At 44.9% G+C, this 24,676-nt stretch overlaps 1 protein-coding gene across 5 annotated transcripts in view; it reads left to right on the top strand.

Moving 5' to 3' along the window:
• Nucleotides 1-24,676, top strand: part of AUTS2 (activator of transcription and developmental regulator AUTS2) — a 685,027-nt gene that overhangs the window by 214,645 nt on the left and 445,706 nt on the right. For all 5 annotated transcript variants that reach the window (XM_079955418.1, XM_079955419.1, XM_079955417.1 and 2 more), the window contains one exon: nt 20,966-21,067. In XM_079955418.1, the coding sequence (XP_079811544.1) occupies nt 20,966-21,067 (102 nt within the window). The remainder of the gene's footprint in view (nt 1-20,965; nt 21,068-24,676) is intronic.

Below are 24,676 nucleotides of genomic sequence, written 5' to 3'. Positions count from 1 at the left end.
TCACGTTTGGTCAAAACTCTCCACTATGACCTGTTCATCTTGGGTGCCCTGCTCGGAATAGTTCATAGCTTCTCTGAGTTATTCAAGCCCCTTCGCCACGGCAAGGCAGTGATCCATGTAGGGGTACTAGGACCTAGAAATGGACAAATCTGTCAATTTCACTTTCTTGTTTTCCCAATCTTACATTTGGTTCTTCATGTTTCCACAGCAATTAAAAATCCTCTTGAAAATTCACCAGCATTTTAGTGTAGATTTGTCCTAATACGCATGTGTATTTGTATGCAGTTTTGACCAATGCAATGTTTTTGAAAGCATTTACCCTCCCCCCCAGTGGTATGCATTTTGGTAAAGATTTCTTGGACAATTTCATTGCAAAATGCGGAGAAGTGCAGTTTCCCAAGAATAAATGTGTTTGGGTTCAGGAAGCGTGAATTAGGTGGTTTCTCACGAAACTGCAGACAAAATCAAATTTCTCTCTCCATCGCTACTAGGAGCCAAGATTCAGGAGGGCATAGTGAACTCTTGGAAGAACAGGGGTGCAAAATGAGAGGGGTCCACTCACCACAGAGGAGAGTGTTGGTGCAAGCCATAACAAAAGCGATGGGAAGATTCCTGCTGAGCTGATGGTAGAGAGAGATCCATTTAAAAAAAAAGAGAAGAAAAAACAAAAGAAAACAAGGAGCATAATGCTCTACATCATCAGAACGAGAGCTGTGGGTTCTGTCTGTATTTGTAGAGAGAGTGGGGGAAATTAAAACATGGTGGTCTGCTTTAGCATGACAAATGAATCCACATGTGTACAATATGTTCTAAAAAGAACAGCTTTGATCCAGCCCCTCCCCCCCTCCTCTTCTGGAAATCTGGCTGTTAAATGTTGCAATCAAAGCAGGCCAAGTGCTGAACACTTTGGAAAATCTGGCCTTCATTTTGGGAGCTGAGCTGTTGAGGGAGAGAAAAAGAAAGAAATAAAGAAGAAACTAGCCAAAATAGTGGGTGTCGGGTGTCCGCCTACACAGATGGCTTTTTGAGACTCCAAGCGGAATCATAATCTGGTGTATAAAATAGGGATGCCAGTTTTCAGAAGCCCCCCCCCCCAAATAAAAAGACAAATCCATTCAAATTCTAGAGAGTTTGTAAAAGATGAGCCTGAAGGATGGGAGATGTATGATGTAGTTCTTCTGCTAAAGATCTTTCAAACTTCCCATAACATGGGAAGCTAGAAGCATCAAGGACAGGCTTTTGTTTTGCTTACATTTCCATGTGCAGGTATCTCTCTTTCTCTCTCTCTCTTGTGTAAAAGCATTGAAAAATATGATCCCCACCTACATCCTGGAATGGTGCAGTCCCAATCGGAAGCCGTGAAAGTCATGTCAGACATTTGGGTTCCAAAGAACGTTCACAAACCGGAACACTAACTTTCGGATTTGCGGCGTTCGGGGGCCAAACCGTCCGAGTCGCAAGGCATTTGACATCCAAGGTACGACTGTATAACATCAAACATTAAAAGCTTCCTTTTACAGGGCTGTCTTCCAGTGTCTTTTAAAAGTTGTGTACTTATTTATCTTCGACATCTGACGGGAGGGCATTCCACAGGGAGGGAACCACTACCAAGAAGGCCCTCTGCCTGGTTTTCTGTAACTTCACTTCTCACAGTGAAGGAACTGCCAGAAGGCCCTCAGAGCTGGACCTCAGTGTCCGGGCAGAACGATGGGGATGCCTTCTGGAATATTATTAATAATAATTTATTATTTATACGCTGCCCATCTGACAGGGGCCTCCCTAGCCACTCTGGCCAGCTCCCAACAGAATATTAAAAACGCGATAAAACATCAAACATTAAAAACTTCCCTAAACAGAGCTGCCTTCCAATGTTTTCTAAAAGTCAGATGGTTGTTTATCTGCTTGACTTCTGGTAGGAGGGTGTTCCACAAGGCAGGCACCACTACCATGAAGGCCCTCTGCCTGGCTCCCTGTAGCTTCATTTCTTGCGGTGAGGGAACTGCCAGAAGGAGCTGGTCCTCAGTGTCCAGGCTGAATGATGGAGGTGGAGACACTCCTTCAGGTACACTGGGCCGAGGCCATTTAGGGCTTTAAAGGTCAGCACTAACACTTTGAATTGTGCTCGGAAATGTTCTCCTTTGCTTGCATGTTGCAGGTTCAATTTCCTGGTATCCCCAGGTAGGACTGGAAGAGACCCCTGTCTGAAACCCTGGGAGGCCACTGCCAGACAGTGTATACAAGACTGAGCTGGATGGGCCAATTGTCTGACTCGGTCTAAGGCAGCTTCCTATGTTCCAATGTAATTCCTTGCAGCAATTTGTGGGTGATGAAAAGGCGTTCTATCTCATAGTTCAGTTTTCTCTTCCTAAGTACAGTTCATCCACAAACATGAGGCTTTCCCAACTTAATCCAAGTCCTTGGTGCTGGAGTATCCCCTGCCAGTTGATTAAAAAAAACACCCTCCTGTAATTCCAGTTACAGATAGGTAGCCGTGTTGGTCTGCCATAGTCAAAACAAAAAAAATTCCTTTCAGTAGCACCTTAAAGACCAACTAAGTTAGTTCTTGGTATGAGCTTTCGTGTGCATGCACACGAAAGCTCATACCAAGAACTAACTTAGTTGGTCTTTAAGGTGCTACTGAAAGGAATTTTTTTTGTTTTTACCCTCCTGTAAGCATTTGTTTATTGCATTAGGGCTTCACGTGAGCCGCGTCAACGCTTGACCCCGATGTTAAGTGTCTGCTGGTAGATTTCATTGTATCCCTCTTGACTGGAATCCCTGCCAACATGCCGGCAGCAAAATCCACATGAAAAATAAGTGGAGAGAGAGAGAGAGAGAGATGAGAGGTGGCGTGAGTGGCAACAAATATGGCTTTATGGCGGCTGGACAGCCCCAGAGATGCCTCTTGGCATAGAAGCTCAGCCTGTAGAGTGGGTGAGTGAAAGCTGATACAGGGATAATGATTCCGCGGCACAAGCATGGGAATAATTTAATTAATTGCACTGAAATTTCTTTGATGAATAGTTATGTGGTAATAAGCATGGGGTCGAGCAGCAAAATGAGTTTCAGCTTTTTAATGGGCCGGCACAGCTGCAGTTTTGGAAGGGTTCCCGCTCAGCGTTTCTTCCACCACCACTACCACCACCACCCACCCCTCCCTCCGTGTGCTTCTCCCGCTTCAATTTCAGCTCTGCCGGGTGTCGGTTTCTATCCATATGCTGTGGATTTCTGCCCATAGAAGAGTCTCGCCTGCTTTCCAGCACCACCATGCCTGGTTCTCTTAAGAGTGAGGCAGGGCTTTGCAAGACAAGCTGTCTTGTTCCTTCATTCAGTCTATTCACTTCTTCAATTTATATCCTCCCCAAGGAGCCCATGGCAGCAAAGGTCAATAATAAAACATTTTTTAAAAAAACACACCTAAAAACACACACAACCCAAACTCTAATGATCTAAGGGTTGCCAGGGGCAGTTTTGACTGCAGGAACCAAAGTTGCCCATGTAGCTCACTGCTGTATACCCACAGACGTAGTGCCTTACAAGTCTGCATGCAAAGGAAGTTCTCTGAGTTAACTGCCCTTAAAAAATAACAATAATAATAGCATGAGCATTTGATGAATACTCTCATGGTGGAGGGTACAAAATGGTGGTCAGGCTGTCAAAGCAGTCATTGTTATTTACAGCAGCAGCAAAACCAAAGCCAAAGCCTCTGTATCATATATTTAAAGCACTTTGCGCAGCCATGGCTCCCCCAGTGAATCATGGGAAATGTAGTTTATTAATGGTGCCAATAGTCCTTAGGAGACAGCTGTTCCCCTCACAGAGCTACAGTTCCCAGAATTCCCTTGGGAGGAGGATTGATTGTTCACTCTGGGAAGTGCTATGATACTGCTTTATAGTACAAATGTGGCCCTAGATTCAAGATGAGGGCCAGCAGGGCCAATGAGGTATAAAGGAGGAGGGATGACATTTTGGGAGTTTTTGGGTGGATCGGTGGGGCAGATGTTGGAGAGAGACTCTTCTTCAGCTCGGATTTTGGATGAGTGCTATAAATCCCCCAAGGCTTATATTTCAGAGCCTGGAAGGTTAAGCTGTGCCACACATCTGGTGTTCAGGTACACTGCTTCCATTGAACATGCTGGTGGCATATAATTATTACGAGTAACAACTGATGGCTCATCTCTCCTCCATGAATCTGCCTAGTTCCCTTTTAAAACATTGGTGGCCAGGCCCATATCTTGCGGTAGTGAGCACCAGAGGATAGCTCAGATGGATAGACTATGGGGCTGATGACGCCAAGGTTGCAGGTTCGATTCCCATATGGACAACTGCATATTCCTGCATTGCAAGGGGTTGTACTTAGATGTTCCTCAGGGTCGCTTCCAAGGCTACAATTCTTTGATTCCATAAGTTAAGTATTCACTTTACAGAGAAGCCCTCTTTATATATATCTCTTGAAACTCCTGGCAATTTCATTGGGTGACACCCTCTGCCCAAGATCTAATATTATGAGAAAAGGAAGAAAAATCTATATATCTCTTTAGGCGTCAGATATGTAGATGGATACATCAGGGGTCAGCAAACTTTTTCAACAGGGGGCCGGTCCACTGTCCCTCAAACCTTGTGGGGGGGCCGGACTATATTTTTTTGGGGGAAATATTGAATTCCTATGCCCCACAAATAACCCAGATATGCATTTTAAACAAAAGCACAAATTCTACTCATGTAAAAACACCAGGCAGGACCCACAAATAACCCAGAGATGCATTTTAAATAAAAGGATACATTCTACTCATGTAAAAACTAGCTGATTCCCGGACCGTCTGCGGGCCAGATTTAGAAGGCGACTGGGCCGGATCCAGCCCTTGGGCCTTAGTTTGCCTACCCATGGATTAGCCCCCACCCTGAGCTATTCTCCTCCCCTTTTAAGCCTCATTTCCTTACCTCTCCTTAGCCTCTTTTTCATATGGGCCTGAATTTTATTAACCAATTTATAAGGCTGCATGTGTGGTGGGGAGGAAAAGATGTCCACCACTGGTGAGACCACAGCTTTGTCCTTTGCCAGAAATTGAAAGTAACCTGGTCGTCGCGGGGGAAATGTACGGTTCAAGTTTGAGTCACCCAGGCCCCTTTCTTCCTTGTTTGGATCTCTGCCCATCTTATTATGAGTTCTGTAGAGAAATGCAATGCAGTGGTAGCTTAGAGAAATGATGGCTATTTTCCAACGCTCCCCTTAAGCGAGTGCTCTGGAGTCAGTATATAAGTCCTCTCCCTTGGTTGCACTTAAGAAGCGAGCTGACAGCGTAATACGTTTCTAGAAAATGGCCTGCAATGGTTTATTCTGTTTGATGTTGCAAATGCCTTTAGCCCTTGGGGACCTCGGGGGGGGGGGGGGTAATGATGCCATCCTTCTTTCTAAAAGGAAAATATGAACTTGAGCCAGGCACGTGAGCTTAGAGTGGATAAGGGTGACATCTGTACTCACCATTGCTTTTGGCCACAACTTATCCCATCAATGCATTATCTGACCATAATAAATCTGTTTCTGTTAGTTCATGATGAGTGCTTCTAGATGACCTGCTTATTGAGCCTTTGTCCTGATTTGTTTCCAGGGGGGTTAGACAACTTTGGCTCTTTAACAAGCATTCATTCTTATTTATTTGTGAGGAGGTTAGATGGTGTTGCACCATCCTTTACAGACCTTCCAAGTGTCCCTTTTTTCCAGGGACAGCCCCAGATTTACAGAAGCTGTCCCTGTTTCTGATATGATCTCAGAATGTCCCGCTTTTCCTTAGGATGTCCCTATTTTCACCAGAGAAATGTTGGAGGGTATGGAGTTATGCGACTCTTGAGCCAAGGAGATAAGTAACTATACAACCTTTAGAAGACCTGTATGGGGAAGTTATTTAATGTTTAATTATGTTTTTATATATGTTGGAAGCTGCCCAGAGTGGCTGGAGCAACCCAGTCCGTTGGATGGGGTATAAATAATAAAGTTATTAATATTTATTATTACTATGGAATAGGATGTACCTATTTTCATTGGAGAAATGTTGGAGGGTAAGTCATTTTCCTAGAACTTTCCTTATTGGTCTAAGCTTTTGGGGAAGCAAGCTTTTGTGCAAGAGCACCAAATCAGCTGTGGTTGTTCAACTTAGATTTGCCAGTGTGTGATTGAATCCCACTCAAAAGCAAGGATGGTGTGGCAGGGCCCTATGTCAGTGTCTGTTGATAGCATTCTCCAATGGCAGATAAGTGTTCCTTGGTTTGTACTGCCAAGTGAATTTGGAGTTCTCAGACTTCTACAGTGGAAATTTGGAGACACGATTGATCTGCAGCAGATCACACAACAAAAACCAACTGTTGCACAAAAGGCTTCTGCTAGCACAACTGATGCATTGAATTCCCTTGTTGCACAACGTTTAGACTCTGCTATCTGCTAATGCAAGGACTCTTGGCTAGCCAACGGAGAATGTTGGGTACAGCCCACAATAATTTGGTTATGGAGAGTTCTGGAAAGTTGGCACATGTATGTTGATGGCATACACTGTATTAGGCTGAAGTAGGGATAGAGGAGGAATTTGATACAGTTGACATCGAAAGACAAACCTGCCCAATTCACACTTCCCAAAAGAATCCGTGAACTGAAACATAGCCAGGCCTCCAAAATCTGCACTTTTCTGAATTTTGCAATGCAATTCTCTGACCAAGGAATGTGTACAAGAATAGATACAATGGAGTAAAGTGTGCATAAAAATGCAGATATCCACGAAAGTAAAATATAGGCAGGCGTTGTATTTGAGAAATTTGCTTTGCAAAAATTCAGGTATTAGGAGAAATTTACCCTAAAATGCTGGTGAATTTCCACAAGGATTTAAAATAATGGTGATAATATTGCAAACTGATTTGGAAATGTGGGGAACCAAACGTAAAATTGGAAAAATCTGAAAGTGACAGAATCCAAAATTGACAGATTCTCCCATTCCTAGTCCAGCATCCTCTTCTCCTTGTGAGCAACCAGATGCCTGTGGGAAGTTTACAAGCAGGAATTAAGTACAACAACACTTTCCTCACTTGCAGTTTGCAGTAACTGGTATTCAGAAGAAGACTGCTTCTGACGGAATTGCCTGCTGAGGATTTATCTGAACAGAGCTACAAACCCCAGAGTGTTTTAACAAACTGTTACTCTTCCCAGGGAATTCTGAGAATTGTAGCTCTGTGAGGAGAATAAGGGTGGTGGTCTCCTAACAACTCTCAGCACCCTTAACCAACTAGGATCCCAGGATTCTTTGTGGAGAAGCCATGTCTGTGAAAGTTCTTTAAATGTGTGGTGCAAATATGGCCTAAGATTAATGCCTCCCTTTAATAAATGTTAACTTCCTGATTGTGCAGGGTTCCAGATCAGCTGGGGAACCTTCACACAGTTTCAGCAGGCTCCCTGCTGTAGACCTTTGCCCTCCATCACCTGGAAAGTGGCAGGACCAGCAGCTATGAGGGGATGGACGTGGTAAAGTTAGCTACCATGTCCCCCTCTCTCCCTCATCGTATGAGGATAACACCGCTTGAATAGGGCTACTGTCCACTGTTCCCTGCAAGCAAGAAATTGCTGGAGCCTTTACGGGTTGGGGGAGGAGGTGCCAATAAATATTTTCAAGAAGCTTTCTTCGCAGTGATTTAGCAAGGGCCTGGTATAATTTTAGATATTCTTTACAGTTTGTAAATATAGGCCCATAAAAAAAGCCCTAGAAATAAGGAAGCTGTGACTTTAAGCCATTAAGAAACCCAATGTCTTGAAAAAATAACAGGAAACAGACAATTTATTACGAGCAGCCCTGGTAGCTCTGGATTATCTATAAAAGTTTTATGGCCCTCCCCCAAGTGGCGAGGGGCCATAAAACTTGCCTGAATGAGGGACTTGTTAATTTACTTGTTAAAGCAAATTAAAAATTTATCAGCGCTTTTAGGTAAATGAGATCTTCTCTCATTGCGGCCCTTGCGGGGTTTCGGGAGCCCACAGAGGGAAGGAAATGGTGATGCTCAAACATCACAGCAGAACAATAAAAGCTATTAAATTGTTCCCTTTTATTGCTATGGAGAAACACAGCTGTTGCCATGGCTTGCACGAGATACTTGGGGGCAGGAGGGGGGGGTTGCAGTGCTCTGCATTTTAGGGAGTTACGTCCCTCTTCTTTGGCATCAACGCTTTGAGATGCGCCATCTTGCTTCCACCAGAAGCCATGCTCACGCCATAAGTCGAAAGCCCTATGATAGCACTTCAAATAGTCATGGCTTCCCCAACCCCCCAATAATCCTAGGAACCGTAGCTTGTTAAGAGTTGCGAGAGTGGTCAGGAGAGCCTCCCTGTGCCCTCACAGAACTGCAATTCCCAAAGTGATGATATAGATGTGGACCTGCATATCGGTGCATGCGGGTGCATGTCAGGTCATGGTCATTTTAACATATTACAAGACAATATTGGTGGCCGATTGCTTTGTTTTCTTTACACCAAAGAGAAAACATTCTGGTCTACTTTTAAATCAACTGAGTTCAGGAAATCAACTGTATAGGAAATTAATCTAACTCGCAAACCAAGAGAGAAGAATTTGGAATACAGTGGTACCTTGGGCTACAGATGCTTCAGGTTACAGACGCTTTTCAGGTTACAGATTTCCGGTAACTCAGAAATAGTACCTCAGGTTAAGAACTTTGCTTCAGGATGAGAACAGAAATCATGGGGCAGTGGTGCGGTGGCGGCAGCGAGAGGCCCCATTAGCTAAAGTGGTACCTCAGGTTAATAATTTTCAGGTTAAGAACGGACCTGTAGAACAAATTAAGTTCTTAACCCAAGGTACCATTGTAATGTACATTAGGGCAGTTCATAAAAAACATTTTTTTGAAAATGCCTGCTCCAAAGGTCTTATCTTACTACACTAGGGATTATATAGCTTTATCTGAAATTCCATGCATATCAGTTAATATCTTGACCCTCCTCCACGAAAATAGCTGTTTACTTGGCCATTTTCCTATGTCATGAAGGCTGAAATTTCAATTCAGTGGACCAGGGTCAAGCTATTAACTGATATGCATGAAATTTCAGATATAGTTATATAATCTCTAGTGTAGTAAAATGAGACCTTTGGAGCAGGCATTTTCAAAAAAAAGTTTTTTATAAACCGCCCTAATGTACATGGACGAAGGGTCATTCTAGACTCTGGATAATAGCTGTGTGCCTCCCACTCTTTACTTCTTACCCCAGTTCTCATTCTGCTCAGTGGTGATGTGAGGGACCGTGCTGAGGAGGGCTGCACTGAGGACGAATGATGGGAGCTCAGAGGATACAAGCTCAGATTACAAGACATAGGAGTGACATAGATTAATAGGGGTGGAGGGGGGTGATCCTTAATTGGGGGGACCGCCGTTTCAAGGAGGTGTGTTCTTTGTTCTCTCGCTGTGATTATTAAAGAATTCTAAATGGTAGTGTAATGGTTCTAGGGGTTGCTCGTGTGTAAATCGGCTCCACGCTTGGCTGAGTTACCTGGGTAAACCCTTTCTGTCCGGACAGCCACTCACCCGTGGCTGTCTCAGTCGCTGGCAGAATCCGTCAGTGGGCGTTTCTTGAACTTCTTCCAGCAAAGAAGCTCTTTGACGCCTAGTCTCCGCCTACTCTCCCTGCGCGGAAGCCTTCTGCGCAGGGAGGGTGTGGGCAGCGGAGGACCCGTGCTCTCCCCGCTGGTCTCCGGCGAGGAGTCATGGAGCCACCTCGCCGATTCCCCCATCGGCCCCCCTTCTCCACTAGTGTTACGCTGATTTCCTTCCCCAGAAGATGGGCTGCTTCCCTCCCTCCCGGTACGCTCTCCAGAATCCCTTTGGAGCCCTCCCTTTCCTTCTGGCTCCGATGGCAGTTCCCTGACAGGTAGGATGTTCCTTCATTTGATCTCCTTATCTACTGCCATGGGGAGAGGAAGCCTGACAGGTATCCTGGACTCCTAGACCCAGAGTCTTACCAGATAGTATCATAGTGGTCATGTGGTTTCTCAGGCAGCAAACGGGGCTGCCTGGTGTCTTTATTTTCCATGGAATGTCACAGAGGGTCTATGCAATACCTTTGAGACCTGCTGCCCAAGCTTGGACTGAGCCATCTTTGAGTCATCGCATGTTGTCTGATTTCAGGCAACCCCTCAGACAGATTCTTCTTTCATTCTGGTCGCCGTTCCTCATTTAAATATGGTGGGATTGTGTGGCTTGTTTCTGGCAGCTCAAGGAAGCACTTTTGATATAACAGCTAGTTCCAAGTCCTGTTATCTTTGATGAGGAACACCACCCAATGCTCATGTCTCGCATGAGCAGAAAGATAATAAATCAGGTCATAAATATAGGATTTTCAGCTGCCTTTGAAGAACGTTTGGTGCACATGGTATTCATAACAAAGTCTTAGCTGACTTTCATTCCACCCCCTCCAACCAATACAAATTTTGGCTTCAGCTAAACTGAATTTAAGGGCCATTTCTGATATATTCACGTCTCTCTCCCCTGCCCGCCACCCCAATCCCCACCCAAGAACCTAATAAAAAGAGACATGGCACCATTACAAGGGGTTAATCCATGCATTTCAAAAGGAAGGCGTAATTAGGAACCGAGTTCCCTTCTGAAATCCCAGTTATACATATACATCAAAGCCATCCGAGGGGTATATTTATGCCCCATGGTATGGATGGTCTCTGTGAATGCTCGTGAAGTGCCCTGCTGATTGCTGATTGAAAACAGTTGTTAATTCTCTACTCCACTAAATTCCAAGTGGGGGGAAAAAAACTTTCCTTAACAAAGAACAGATTGGCGAGACCCAAGTCCTTACTGTGTGGAAATTAATGGCAGATGCCTAGGCTGATAGTTAAAATGTTTCATTAGATGCTAATGTCTTGCTGTGTTTTTAATTGTTCAGAAATTAGCCTCTAGAATATTAAAACCATCTGTTTGTTATCATGATGAAACAGAATACTTAAATAGTTATTAATTTTGTGGGGCTTGTCCCCCCCCCACTCCTCTCCCTTTCTACAAAACTTTGATCTGTTGAGATTTTGGGGAATGTTGGCAGCAGAAGAAGGAATACACACACACACACACCTACCCACCCTCCTTGATACCCAAAATATCTTCCCTAGATGTGTGCCACCCATATTTTCCATGGCTGCTTTCTTTTGTAAATTATTGGTCACCAAGGACGAGCTGACATTTTTTAATGCATGTTGGGAAAGCGCTGGAGCTTGCTGAGCTTGTATAATGGTTGATTTAAGGTGTAATATGGGACATTTTCACATGCTGATGTTCTATTTGGGGGTCCTGGTGGGCTAATTTAAAGATCAAATCTATCCGCTGCTTGGGAAATGTTCATTGTTTATCTTCCAGTGAAGAATATTATGCATCTTTAGTGCTGGATAGGTATTCTATCAATGATCGTTTGTTATGGCAATGTAACCCGCCTCTCCTTTTTGTCTTGGTTTTGCTAATTATGAACTTCCTTCACTATTTATTTTTTGGCTTTCAAAATTGGCTCGCTATCTTTTAGTGTATGGTTATTCTAAAGTAGTGCCTATTGGGATGTGTCGTTTGAGGGCAGGCATGCAGGCAGCTGCACAGCAGTTAATCTCCTGCTCTAGAATAGGCTAATAATAATAATAATAATAATAATAATAATTTATTTCTTATATCCACACATCTGACTGGATTACCCCAGCCACTCTGCATGGTTTCCAACAGAAGCAACAACAACATCTAACATTAAAAGCTTCCTGAAATAGGGCTGACATCAGATGTCTTCTAAAAGTCAGATAGGTGTTTATTTCCTTGACATCTGATGGGAGGGTGTTCCACAGGGTGGGCGCCACTACCGAGAAGGCCCTCTGTCTGGTTCCCTGTAAGTTCACTTCTCACAATGAGAGAACTGCCAGAAGGCCCTCAGCGCTGGACCGCTCAGTGTCTCGGCTGAACGATGGGGGTGGAGATGCTCCTTCAGGTATACAAGGTCATTTAAGACTTTAAAGGTCAGCACCAACACTTTGAATTGAGTTCAGAAACATACTGGGGGTCAATGTAGATCTTTTAGGACCGCTGTTATGTGGTCCCAGTAGCTGCTCCCACTCACCAGTCTAGCAGCTCCATTCTGGATTAATTATAGTTCCTGAATCACTTTCAAAGGTAGCCCAATGTAGAGCATATGGGCCAAATAGGTGCTATAGGGTTTTTGGAGTTTGGTGTATATTGTGTGTGTTTGTGTGCATTGCAGTGGGGTGCAGAAATAAATAGCTTGGTAAGAGAGCTTGTCAGAAGAATAGGGAAACTTTAGGTTTGTTACTTGTGGCAAACAAGACCATTCTGAGCTTACAGGTGGTCTTCATGTAGTCGGGAGATGCATTTACATTTTTTTTTTAATATGAATTTTTATTAAGATTTTAAAGGTTACAGAAAAAAAGAAGAAAAAAAATAAAAAGAAAATATATATATACATAACAATCAAAGAAGAAAAAGAAAAAACAATACATATAGAAAAACATCATCAAAAAACAAAAAAAGAAATAAAGAAATAAAAAACAAGTCAAACCTTTAAATCACTTACTTACATTCACTTATTTCCTTGACCTCCTCACGCCTCCCATTTTTGTATTCTAATTCAATTAGATATTCTAGCAAATCCTTCCAACTTTGTTTTTATCCTAATACTTTATCTTAATATACTATCATTTTACATTCTCTCTTTCACCAATTCGTTTTTACCTAATCCTTTATATCCTTTCTGCTAAAACCACTTAATTTGTTTTTCCAACATCTTTCAACATTCCTTAATTTTGCAATGTTTCTGAAGATAAACTTTAAATTTCTTCCACTCTTCTTCCGCCGACTCTTCTCCTTGGTCTCGGATTCTGCCAGTCATCTCCGCCAGTTCCATATAGTCCATAACCTTCATCTGCCATTCTTCCCGAGTGGGTAGATCTTGTGTTTTCCAATACTTCGCGATGAGTATTCTTGCTGCTGTTGTTGCATACATAAAGAAAGTTCTGTCCTTCTTTGGCACCAATTGGCCGACCATGCCCAAGAGAAAGGCCTCTGGTTTCTTCTGGAAGGTATATTTAAATACCTTTTTCATTTCATTATAGATCATCTCCCAAAAGGTCTTAATCTTTGGGCATGTCCACCAAAGGTGAAAGAATGTACCTTCAATCTCTTTACATTTCCAACATTTATTATCGGGCAAATGATAAATTTTTGCAAGCTTGACTGGGGTCAAGGCAGATGCACTTGCAACACTACCTGGAAGAGAAGGCGAAAGGAAGTGAAGCCTGAGAGAAAATGATCTACTCAAGAAGAGATAAGAGAGGGAAAAAGAGGTTGCCTTTCAGCTTCAGGTAGCTTGTTGCAACATTGTTGCTTTATTCCCGATATTTTTGTGTGTTTTTTTAAAGAATATTGCCAAAAAGCAGGCACAAAGTAATGTAAGCATGGCTGTTGGAAATTGCATAGTTTTGCTGCAACAACTGAAAGGAAAAAGGCTTTAAGGCAACCTGCTAAGAGAGGTATGGAACGGAGTGCTTTCTGCAATTGCAACAAATGAAGAGTATTTTGGTGTACTTTAAAGGGCTGAATTGCAACAAAGTATAGGCTTCTCCTGACCCTTTGCATTCTAATGGCTGCACAGTGAGAAATATCACTGTTAAAATTACACCTTGCCAAGCACGTCATTGTATCAATCAGTCTCCCCTTGCTGTTTCAGTACTGCAGAATCGTAAGCAAAGAGCACCACAAGCCATCAAAGCTACGGAGATGAGCAAAGTTTGGCTCCTGCCTGATTCTCCTGCCTTTCAACTTTTCTGCGTGAAATAGAATAAATAGAAACCTCGGTTTTCCAGTGCCAGAGTTTCAGCAGTTTCCTCCTCTGCTCTTCTCTCTCTGTGTTGTATATACAGTGGTACCTCGGGTTAAGTACTTAATTCGTTCCGGAGGTCTGTTCTTAACCTGAAACTGTTCTTAACCTGAAGCACCGGTTTAGCTAATGGGGCCCCCTGCTGCTGCTGCGCCACCGGAGCACGATTTCTGTTCCCATCCTGAAGCAAAGTTCTTAACCCGAGGTACTATTTCTGGGTTAGCGGAGTCTGTCACCTGAAGTGTCTGTAACCTGGAGCGTCTGTAACCCGAGGTACCACTGTACACACACATCCCATAGGCTGCAAAGGTCTGTTGATTTATTAGTAGCGAGAGACCACCCAGGGAGGCAGTTAAGCTCTTGGATGGCAAGGGAGTCAAAGGCATGCTGAAGGAGGAGAACGAGGATGCAGAGAAGCTAGATGAATTATCTGCATCTGTTTTCACAATGGAGGACATAGGGCACATCCCAGTGCCAGAATTATTTCAGGGGGAGAGTCTGAAACGATTGAGGAGATGAGGCAAGTACGATCAAACCTCCGTTTATGTAACCCTCTGGCTATGTAAACTTCGGGATGTGTGTGTGGCAAACCCAGAAGTATTTTACCGGGTTTCGCTAGGCGCACATGTGCAGAAGCGGTCTGCGCATACTTAGAAGTGGACCTCAGGTTTCGGAAACCTTGGGATCCGACCAGACCTCTGGAACGGATCCCATCAACAACCGGAGGTACCACTGTATCCTGTGAGGAAAGCTGGAAGTGTTCAGGACTTTTGAGTTTAACGAAAAGGCGAGTAAGAGGTGACACGATACTAGTTTATAAAATTATGCATGGCATGGAGAAAGTGGATTGTGTTGCCAATAACGCCAGTGTCATGGGTTCGATCAGTGTACGAGCCACCTGTCTATTCCTGCATTGCAGAGGGTGGACTAGATGATGATGATGATGATGATGATGATGATGATGAATTGAATTTATATACCACACAGTACCCTTGAAGTGCTTCTCCAATTCTCCAATTTTTTAATTCTGTGAATTTTTAGACATCAAATGAAGCGGAATGTTGGAAGATTCAGGGCAGAAAGAAAATTATTCTTTCTGCAATGCACTGTTAAATTGTGGAACTCGCTTTCACGGGAAGCAATGATGGCAGCCAACTTGGGAGGCTTTAAAAGAAGATTGGTGGGAGAACCACATTGCAAAATTAGGATAAGTGTGGATTTCAAAGGATAATTGTCTTTTGGCCAATGCGTTCTTTTGGAAAGTGAGAGTTAGGGAGGTTCACCTATAAATATGAAGTGAATTGGATTTCCTGCCCATTCCTAATGGCAACGAATCCCTTCTGTCAATCCACCCTTTTGCCAGGCATACCTCCCATTCAAGGCAGCAGTGGGCAAGGATACAAATGTAATTCCAATGCTGTGGAACACTATTTAAGCAGAGATTAAGTATGCAGTGTGTGTGTGTGTGTGTGTGTGTGTGTGTGTGTGTGTGATTTTACTTCCAGGCATCACACAATTTTTTAAAAATGCCTACAGGGTGATGAAGTTCTCTAAAGTGCCCTTTGAGTAGCTAGTTGCTTAATGTTTGCTTTGCATGGTTTTTCATTTTTTCATGTTGTTGCACAGTGCCCTGATGCTTGGTAAGAAGGTGAATACGGGTGGCGCTGTGGGTTAAGACTTGCTGATCAGAAGGTCGGCAGTTCGAATTCCCGCAGTGGGGTGAGCTCCTGTTGCTCGGTCCCTGCTCCTGCCAACCTAGCAGTTCAAAAGCATGCCAGTGCAAGTAGATAAATAGTTACCACTCCGGTGGGAATGTAAATGCCGTTTCTGTGCACTGCTCTAGTTCGCCAGAAGCAGCTTAGTCATGCTGGCCACATGACCCGGAAGCTGTACGCCGGCTCCCTCGGCCAATAAAGCGAGATGAGCGCCATAACCCCAGAGTCGGCCACGACTGAACCTAATGGTCAGGGGTCCCTTTACCTTTACCTTTAATCAAAAAAACAGCAACATAAAAAATAAAGTGGGGCCCCTGTGACCCTCCAAATCCTGTTGGTCTCCAGATCCCATCAACCCCAGCCAGCGTGGCCAGTAGTGAGAGGAGATGGGACTTGGACCCCAACAAAAATCTAGAGGACTCCAGGTCCTGCCCCCCCCTTCCCTGAATCAGATGGCACATCCATACCCAATCTAGATGGGTCATGGTCTGACTCAGTTGAAAACTATTTCCTCAGGGAAGAAAGATGGTGCTGGGTACTCCCCTCCCCCCCAAAAAAAAACCCAAACAAGCAATGCAGGGAAAGAAGGAATGGTGGGTATTGATTCATGGTCCCCCCTATATATATATATATTTAAAGAAGACATGCAAGAACTAAATGAGGCTTTGTGGGCTGAGCTATTAACTTGAAAACATAATACTATTTTAAGCCATTTAGCTGTCTGGCCACATAAATTATTCAAGTTTCAGAAGCCAGCTTGCAGTTGGCTTGCAAGGAGATAATTGGGAAGTTGCAACTGTAATGGCAAAAACAGGGCAGGATCAATCAGACCTGGAGATGTCTAATACCAACAAGGAGCAATTAAGCAGCTATCAAGAGCAATTGCGCTGATCACCGGTGCCCTTTTAACATGGAGTGCTAAAGCGTGGAGAGCTTTTTGCAGTTTGTCAGGGGCTCCAGCTCCTCTGCTCACAGTTGCAGGAGGCTAAGGGGAGAATATTTCCTGTATATTTGAATGCACTGAAGGGCAGGGAAGGCGTCTCAACTTCATGTGTAATTTGTGCATGTGTTTGTTTGCATATGCGTCTTCTGTGGCAAGACCGTGAACATCCTGAGCAGAAAAAAAATATCAATTATGGGTTGTGGACATGATCCATTACTGTGGGATGACAAGCACTTATTTGTTTATGCATTCAAAGGATATATCAGGTTAGCTTACAAATCGTGCTGGAGGTTGTGATTTTCCAGTCTCATGCAATCAGGGGCTCCTTGTCCTGGCTCCCAGCCAATGCATGCAAAGGCTATTAATTGTAAGTAAGGAGGAGAACTTCATTCAGACAAATAATGGTATAGGTTTAGCAGCAGACACAGTGCTCAGGTGTCACAATGCAGGAGCAGGCCAAGAAGTTCAGGACTTCAAGGGGGAGATGAAAATGTCCCAACAAGTTTATCATCCCATCCCGCCAGCTTTTAAAGATTAGGCATGGCACGTTTCCTCAGGGGACTCTCTAGCCTTATCAGTATGTCTGGCTGGTGAGCAAGTTATCCATCAGGGTGGGTGGGTTTTCTACTACCTGCAAAGGCTGCTGCCTCCTGCTCAGGGTCCCCATTTTGCTTATCAAAGCCCTAACCCACCAGCCTTCACTCAGGCTTTTTGGTCTACAGGAAGGTCAGAAAGGAGAGCCAACATAACCTGCTCCCCCGCCCAAAGGAGTGGAAAGGGGAGATCCCCTTCAACCCAGGTTCCCACCATTCAGCCCCCTCCTCTCTTTCTGCCTCATCCTGCATCAGTTCCTGCCATCACAAGCAAATCCTGACCATGCTGTGGGGCTCATGACACTGCTGGGCAAGAAACTAGGAACACATAGATTTGCTCTCTGGAGGCTATTGAGATGCGGGTGGTGCTGTGGTCTAAACCACTGAGCCTAGGGCTTGCTGATCAGAAGGTCGGCTGTTCGAATCCCCAAGATGGAGTGAGCTCCTGTTGTTCAGTCCCAGCTCCTGCTCACCTAGCAGTTTGAAAGCACATTAAAGTGCAAGTAAATAAATAGGTACCGCTCCCGGAAGCTGTCTGCGGACAAATGCTGGCTCCCTCGGCCTATAGAGCGAGATGAGCAGTGCAACACCAGAGTCGGTCATGACTGGACCTAACGGTCAAAGGCAAAGGGACCCCTGACCATTAGGTCCAGTCGTGGCCGACTCTGGGGTTGCGGCGCTCATCTCGATTTATTGGCTGAAGGAGCCGGCGTACAGCTTCCGAGTCATGTGGCCAGCATGACTAAGCCGTTTCTGGCGAACCAGAGCAGCGCACAGAAACGCTGTTTACCTTCCTGCCGGAGTGGTACCTATTTATCTACTTGCACTTCGATGTGCTTCCAAACTGCTAGGTTGGCAGGAGCTGGGCCTGAGCAACGGGAGCTCACCCTGTTGCGGGGATTCGAACTGCCGACCTTCTGATCGGCAAGCCCTAGGCTTTGTGGTTTAACCCACAGTGCCACCCACGTCCCATACCTTACCTGGAGGCAATTACAGGCTGGTGTGTTTGCTGGATACTAAAAGATCCTTAATCTTTGGGTTGATTTGATCCAACCATAGGGTGGCAAGAGTCCCATGAGTGAGCTCATCCTACCTTGTTTTTAAATGCTTGGCAAGAGGGGCATACCAACTGTTGGCAACCATCTGACGGTAAGAGCTATTCAACAGTTGAAGGGACTCATTGGAAGTTTTCATAGAGAGCTTAAATGGACATCTGCCAGGTATTCTTTAGCTATGATTAGTACATTGCAGGGGGTCGAAATAGATGGCCCTTGAGGTCCCTTCCAGTTCTACAGTCTTATGATTTTATGACATCTCTGTACGTTCCATTTGGTTACAAACTTTCTGCCTTACCTGGGTACCTTGGAATCTGGACTTCTTCGCTTCCCACTTGCTGCTGAGCCTGCACCATGATCAGCCTCAATAAAGAGCTCTTATTTCTTACAAGTAAGAGATGCTGTCATTGGGTTTTAGTGATGGAGCCTGACAGGACCAGACCAATGCTAATCAAATCAATAGTATCCAGGCTAGTGGCTTGTTTGTTTCCCCTGGTGCGTTGTTTGTTTTTCACTTGGTTGCTTGGTCAATGGGTCCATCTGCCATTGGGGATCTGATCTCGTTAGATTGTCAACCGGCTTTAACACCGAGCGAGGAAACGTTTGATCATTGTTTGTGTTGCTTTCTGCCAAAGACCTAACAAAACTCCCGTCACCCCGAGGCTCAGCAGAGGCTGGGGATATTCTCCGCACAACTTTCAGCTATTAGTCAGTGCTCAGCCAGGCTCTTTTTTTATTTCCTTCCCCTGGGTGGTAGTTCCAGCTGGTTAGAGGGAAACAAGTGAATCTCAGCAGGTGTCCATTTTTTCTCAATGCAATTTTCATGGAAGCTGGAGGACTGAGGCATCTAAGCCCAGGACTTTGGAGGAGCAAAGTGAATGGTGCAGAGAGCAAAACAAACCCAGAAAGGAGACCTGCTACAATGAATATCTATCTCTATCTTCTTTTCCCAGTGCCTGGCTACTGTGATGGCCTGGGATTCGGATTCGGATGCTGAACCTGAGGAATCCCAGCCTGCACAGGAGTCCCCGCCTCCAGAACCAGCTGAGCCGGGGCTGGGCCCTGAGCCTGAAGGGTCCTCACCTGTGCTGGATCCTCAGGTGCAGGCACCAGCTGACTCTGCAATGGCTCCTGAGGTGATGGTGGACTCATTGCCTGCAGGTGCTCCACTCTCAGCCCCGTCAGAAGAAGCTGAGGTTGCCTCTGGGTCCGGTAACCCTCCAGCCTCTCCTGAGCTGCAGAGGCTTAGGTTAGAGAGGTGGAGGGAACTAAGTTCCTGCAGGAGGAGTGCTCACCTCCAGGCCAGGAGAGGCGAGTCACCTGTGGGTCGGGGCTGCCCTATGCCTCAGGGCAGATAAAAGCCAGTCAGCCCCAGACCCAAGTTGCGGGAACAACATTGTTTGTAGCCAGTTCCTGCCTGAACCCTGTCCTGCTTTCCTGCTGGAGCTTCTGACCTCACCCGACTCCCTGCCCTGCACTCAGCTTCAGCTTTGATGGACTACCTCCATATTGAAACTTCAACCTCAGACTGGACTCGGACTTCACCTCTTGGTTAACCCACAGGACCAGCACAGCTACTGAGGGTTCCTTTCCACTCTTTTTTTAAAAATAAAGTTTCAAACTTAGGGCCATCCCACTCACCACTGTTACTGAGACAGTTGCCTCAGGTGTCAGGCTGGGGACAGTTGTGGAGGATGCCACATCTGAGGAACCTCAACAGCTGCCCACCTGCGGAGGCTCACCTCCTCCTCCTCTGCTTCTCTGCATAGCTCTGAAGACCCTGAGGAGTGCACTGTTCACCGTTGCCTGGAAAGAGCCAGGTTGTTGCTGCCACAACTTGCTCCTCCCCCCCCCCCACTGCCTTCAGCGTACCAGGGCTTCCCTGGGCCACTTCCATTGTTGTTGTTGAAGGGGGAGAAGGAAAAGGGTGCCATCTTGGGTTGTTTCTGTTCAAACTATATTGCATTTATTTGCTCTCTCATAAATGCTTCTGTTTACACTGTAAGACTGTTATCTAGGGGTTGGTAGTTGTGAAGAGACTGCAGTTCCATAATGACATACCCCATGTGGTGACTTGGTTAAGATGTGCAAGAGCTGGCACAGGCAGGGTTCCCTTATTTGTGTCAGCACTTAGCCAATAGTTAAACGTGGAACAGGAGCCAGGTACTGACCATCATCAGCTATACAAACATTGAGCCAGGCTCAAACTGCTTGCACAGTGACCCAACAGATGCCCCTATGGGAAGTCTGCAAGAAGGACTCAAGTTCAACAACCCTCTCTTCACTTGTGATTTTCAGCAGCTGGTGTTCAGTAGCATGCTACTTCCGACAGTGGAGGGGGAATGTAGCCACTGTGAGTCTTAACCTCTGTGAATTTATCTAATCCTCTTTTAGAGCCACTCAGTTTGCTGGACACTATGACATCTTGTGGCAGCAAATGTCATAGTTTCACTATATGCTGTGTGAAGTAGTGCTTCCTTTTGTCTGTCCTGATTGTATAGCTTTATCCTCCATGAATCATGCCTAGTCCTCTTTTAGAGACACCCATCACTTGGTGATGCTGGTGGCAGGACATGGACCACAACTCCAGCATGTTGCGCGTGTGTGGAAGGAGGAAGGAAGCAGGCTATAGGGGGAAAGGTAGCTGCCTTTGCACATTTGACTTTGTGCATTTTACATACCTGGCTTGATGCCTTCAAAGTGAGATCCTGAGACGAGATGCAAACTTTGATTTCTCTCTTGTTCCACAGCTCAAGCCAGGCCAGAACAGCTGCCGGGACAGTGACAGCGAAAGTGCGAGTGGAGAGTCGAAAGGGTTCCATCGGAGCAGCTCCCGAGAGAGACTTAGCGACGTAAGTGCAACTTATTTTTGGGTACCACCTTGTTAATAATAATAATAATAATAATAATAATAATGTATTATTTATACCCTGCCCATCTGGCTGGGTTTCCCCAGCCACTCTGGGCGGCTCCCAACATAATAATAATAATAATTTTAAAAGCTATAAAACATCAAACATAAAAAATTCCCTACACAGGGCTGCCTTCAGATGTTTTCTAAAAGTCAGATAGTTGTTCATTTCCTTGACATCTGATGGGAGGGCGTTCCACAGGGCGGGTGCCACTACTGAAAAGGCCTCTGCCTGGTTCTCTGTAACTTCACTTCTTGCATTGAGGGAACCGCCAGAAGGGCCTCAGAGCTGGACCTCAGTGTCTGGGCTGAACGATGGGGGTGGAGATGCTCCTTCAGGTATACTGGGCCGAGGCCATTTCAGTGAAGATTGCGATATTATGGGACACTGCCCCACCAACCAATGTCTGCCTTCAGCCAGCACCCTCTCCTGCCTCCTTACTTATAGCCAGTTGGTAAAACTGCCTTTCAGCTTCCTAATGCTTACCTCAGTGTCACTCTTGTAGAGAGTAGATGGGGTCAAAACTAGCATTAGTAGTCTCTGCCTCTCATTGGCCTTAGCACCACCTACTGTTGGGCTCCCTGCCTTCCACCCTGCCAGCTCTGATGGGCACCAGCTACCCCTGTTTCGTTTCTGTGACTACTGCTTCTAGTATGGAAAGTAGACGAGCTAAGAGCATCTGTTTTTACTAAAGATTGTTGACTTGGCCTCTGATTCATCCTCTGAACATTTACACAAATTAGCGGCTGAAGCAGCGCTGGCTTCAGAATTCTGGGGGCTCCAGACCTAAAGCTGCAGTCGTTGGTGCTTGCTTCTGAAGATAGGTATTGACCGGTTGATACTGTGAGCAGATGTGTGACTTTCTTAAGTTTACGTTGTTTGCCATTTCAAGTTTTCTCCATGTTGAATCATTGCTTTACATGTGCACAATGGCTTAAATTCTCATTGTTCCTCTTTCAAACATGCAAACCAGCCATTTTGTTATACAGTGGTACCTCTAGATGTGAACGGGATCCGTTCTGGAGCCCCATTCACATCTGGAAGCAAACGTAACTAGTGATGGTATGTCTGCGCACGTGCGCGTCACCTTTTGTCACTTCTGCGCATGCGCGTGACGTCATTTTGAGTGACTGCACATGCGCAAGTGGCGAAACCTGGAAGTAACACACTCCATTACTTCCGGGTTGCCGCAGAACGTAACTCGAACGCGCTCATCCCGAAGCACATTCAACCCGAGGTATGACTGTACATCTTGGGACCAGGATACCTGAAATATTGTCTCACCCCTTATATACCCATTTAATCACAGCAGTCTGAAAATATTAATGTATAATACAACTGTAAATACTTGGCAAGCATTATTAATTATTTCTATGCAATTTCACACATACATTACTTTCCAATCAAAACTAAATTGCATCAATGTAGCCAAAATATCTTTTGAGTCCCCAAGTCATGTTAAAACCTTTTGGCAACCCCTCATTTTTGGAATTTGAAAGGTGAAAAATTCAACATACCCTAAAATTGGATTGTTTCTGCCTTTTATATAAGCCAAGTTCCACATATTTTAACTCTCTGTATGTTCGAAATTCTGTTATTTTGATGTATTTTACCAGGTTTGCGACTATAATAGCATTTGTTGTTGGCCTCCACCATAGCATGTGGCCCCCAAGAAATTGCCCAGCAGCAAATGAGGCCCTCAACTAGATGAACCTTGGTTCTGTTCTATAAGGCTTTTCTTCACTGGTTTAGGCACTGCAAACAGTGAAGGCTGGTCCATGAGGGCATTGCCTTAACAGCCTCAGTCTGCTCTTAGCTGGCTACCACTTGCCCTGCCTTCTTCCTTACTTCTAGTCTAGAGGGTGGCCCTGGCTGGAGGAGGATGGGGACAAAACTAGAATCAGCTGACTCTGCCTGTCATTTCCTCAGTAGCCTCCTTGCCCTGCTCCCTACCAGACCCAATGGGCACCAACCACTACCAACCACAATAAAACTGGCACATTTCACAGAAATCATAGAATTGCAGAGTTTAGAATACAGGAATCACAGCTAAAGAAACCCTGACAGATGGCCATCCAACCTCTGCTTGAAAACCGAAGAAGAAGAAGAAGAAGAAGAAGAAGAAGAAGAAGAAGAAGAGGTGGTGGTGGTGGTGGTGGTGGTGTAGTAGTAGTAGTAGTAGTAGTAGTAGTTTGGATTTGATATCCCGCCTTTCACTCCCTTTAAGGAGTCTCAAAGTGGCTAACATTCTACTTTCCCTTCCTCCCCCACAACAAAAACTCTGTGAGGTGAGTGAGGCTGACAGACTTCAGAGAAGTGTGACTAGCCCAAAGTCACCCAGCAGCTGCATGTGGAGGAGCGGGGACGCGAACCCGGTTCCCCAGATTACGAGTCCACCACTATTAACCACTACACCACACTGGCTCTCTTCTGAAGGTGAACAGCTCTTACTTTCAGGAAGTTCTTCCTCATGATGCCTTAGCTCACATGTGTAGGCTATGATACCACACAGATGAACACTTAACAGCAAAAAATAACAGCTCAGTTGGACTTTTCTTTCCCCTGTTTTGGGGTCACCTAATCCTAGTCATTGGCCAAGAGGTTGTAATTCCATTTTGAGCCAATAAGATTGCAGCCAACTGGCATTCCTATGTATGAGGACATGGAAACAGCCATGTGGACCAAACCATATATTTTTTCTAAATAAAGAAATATTTCACAAGAGGTACCAAAGATAAGCTGAGAAAGTGGATCATTTTTCAGACAAAACTGAAAACAAAAGTTTGGGACTTGAGTGGTTTTGGCTTGGCGTTCATCTCAGCAGCCGGAGCTTTGGAAATACCTAAGTTCTGGAGACTTTTGTTAAAATCACAAGAACTGACAGCCCTGGGTGTGGGTAATTGTAATCCATCCCCACCAAGGAAAAGCCTGATCTGTCAAAAAAGCTTGGCACCATCTCCACTAATAACAATCCTTCACACACTTTGCTAACATAGCAGTAATTTAAGCATGCTTTTCCTCCGAAGCCTCACAATCTCCAGCTTGCTGGTGACTTTGACTGAGAGACATAACAAGCACGCGAGGAGATAAATATCTTGCTAGCCAAACTTGTGGTGGCCTCCAGCCTTTTTGTCAGATTCTTTTCGTTATGAAAAGTAAATAGTCTTCTACATTTTCCTCCAGCTCAATCAAATGAAGAAATATTGTCTGCATTTCTTAGCAACATTTTGTGAGGTTTCCAACTTGTTGTAGCAACAACAAAAATCCCATCTTCAGCCGGGATTTGGAAATTGTTTCTGTTTGGTGAGCCTTCCTGGGATGAGAGATGGCTCACCGGTTGACTCCTAATAAAAAGGGGAGATGGGAATTTTGCTAAAGAATACGCAAATAGCAGTATTTGTTCATTGAGCGTTATTAGGGAGAGGGATTGTCTGCCTTTGAGGGATGAAGGAGCACTTATGATCCTTTATATGGCTGCCAGATTTGGGCCACATTCATACCATACACTTAAATCACTATTATAACACTTTAAATGACCATTTCTTCCCC

Source organism: Podarcis cretensis (assembly GCF_951804945.1).
Source record: "Podarcis cretensis genome assembly, chromosome: 15".
Lineage (NCBI taxonomy): Eukaryota > Metazoa > Chordata > Lepidosauria > Squamata > Lacertidae > Podarcis > Podarcis cretensis.
The sequence above is the reverse complement of the archived record's forward strand: the minus strand, read 5'-3'. Positions and strand labels throughout refer to the sequence as shown.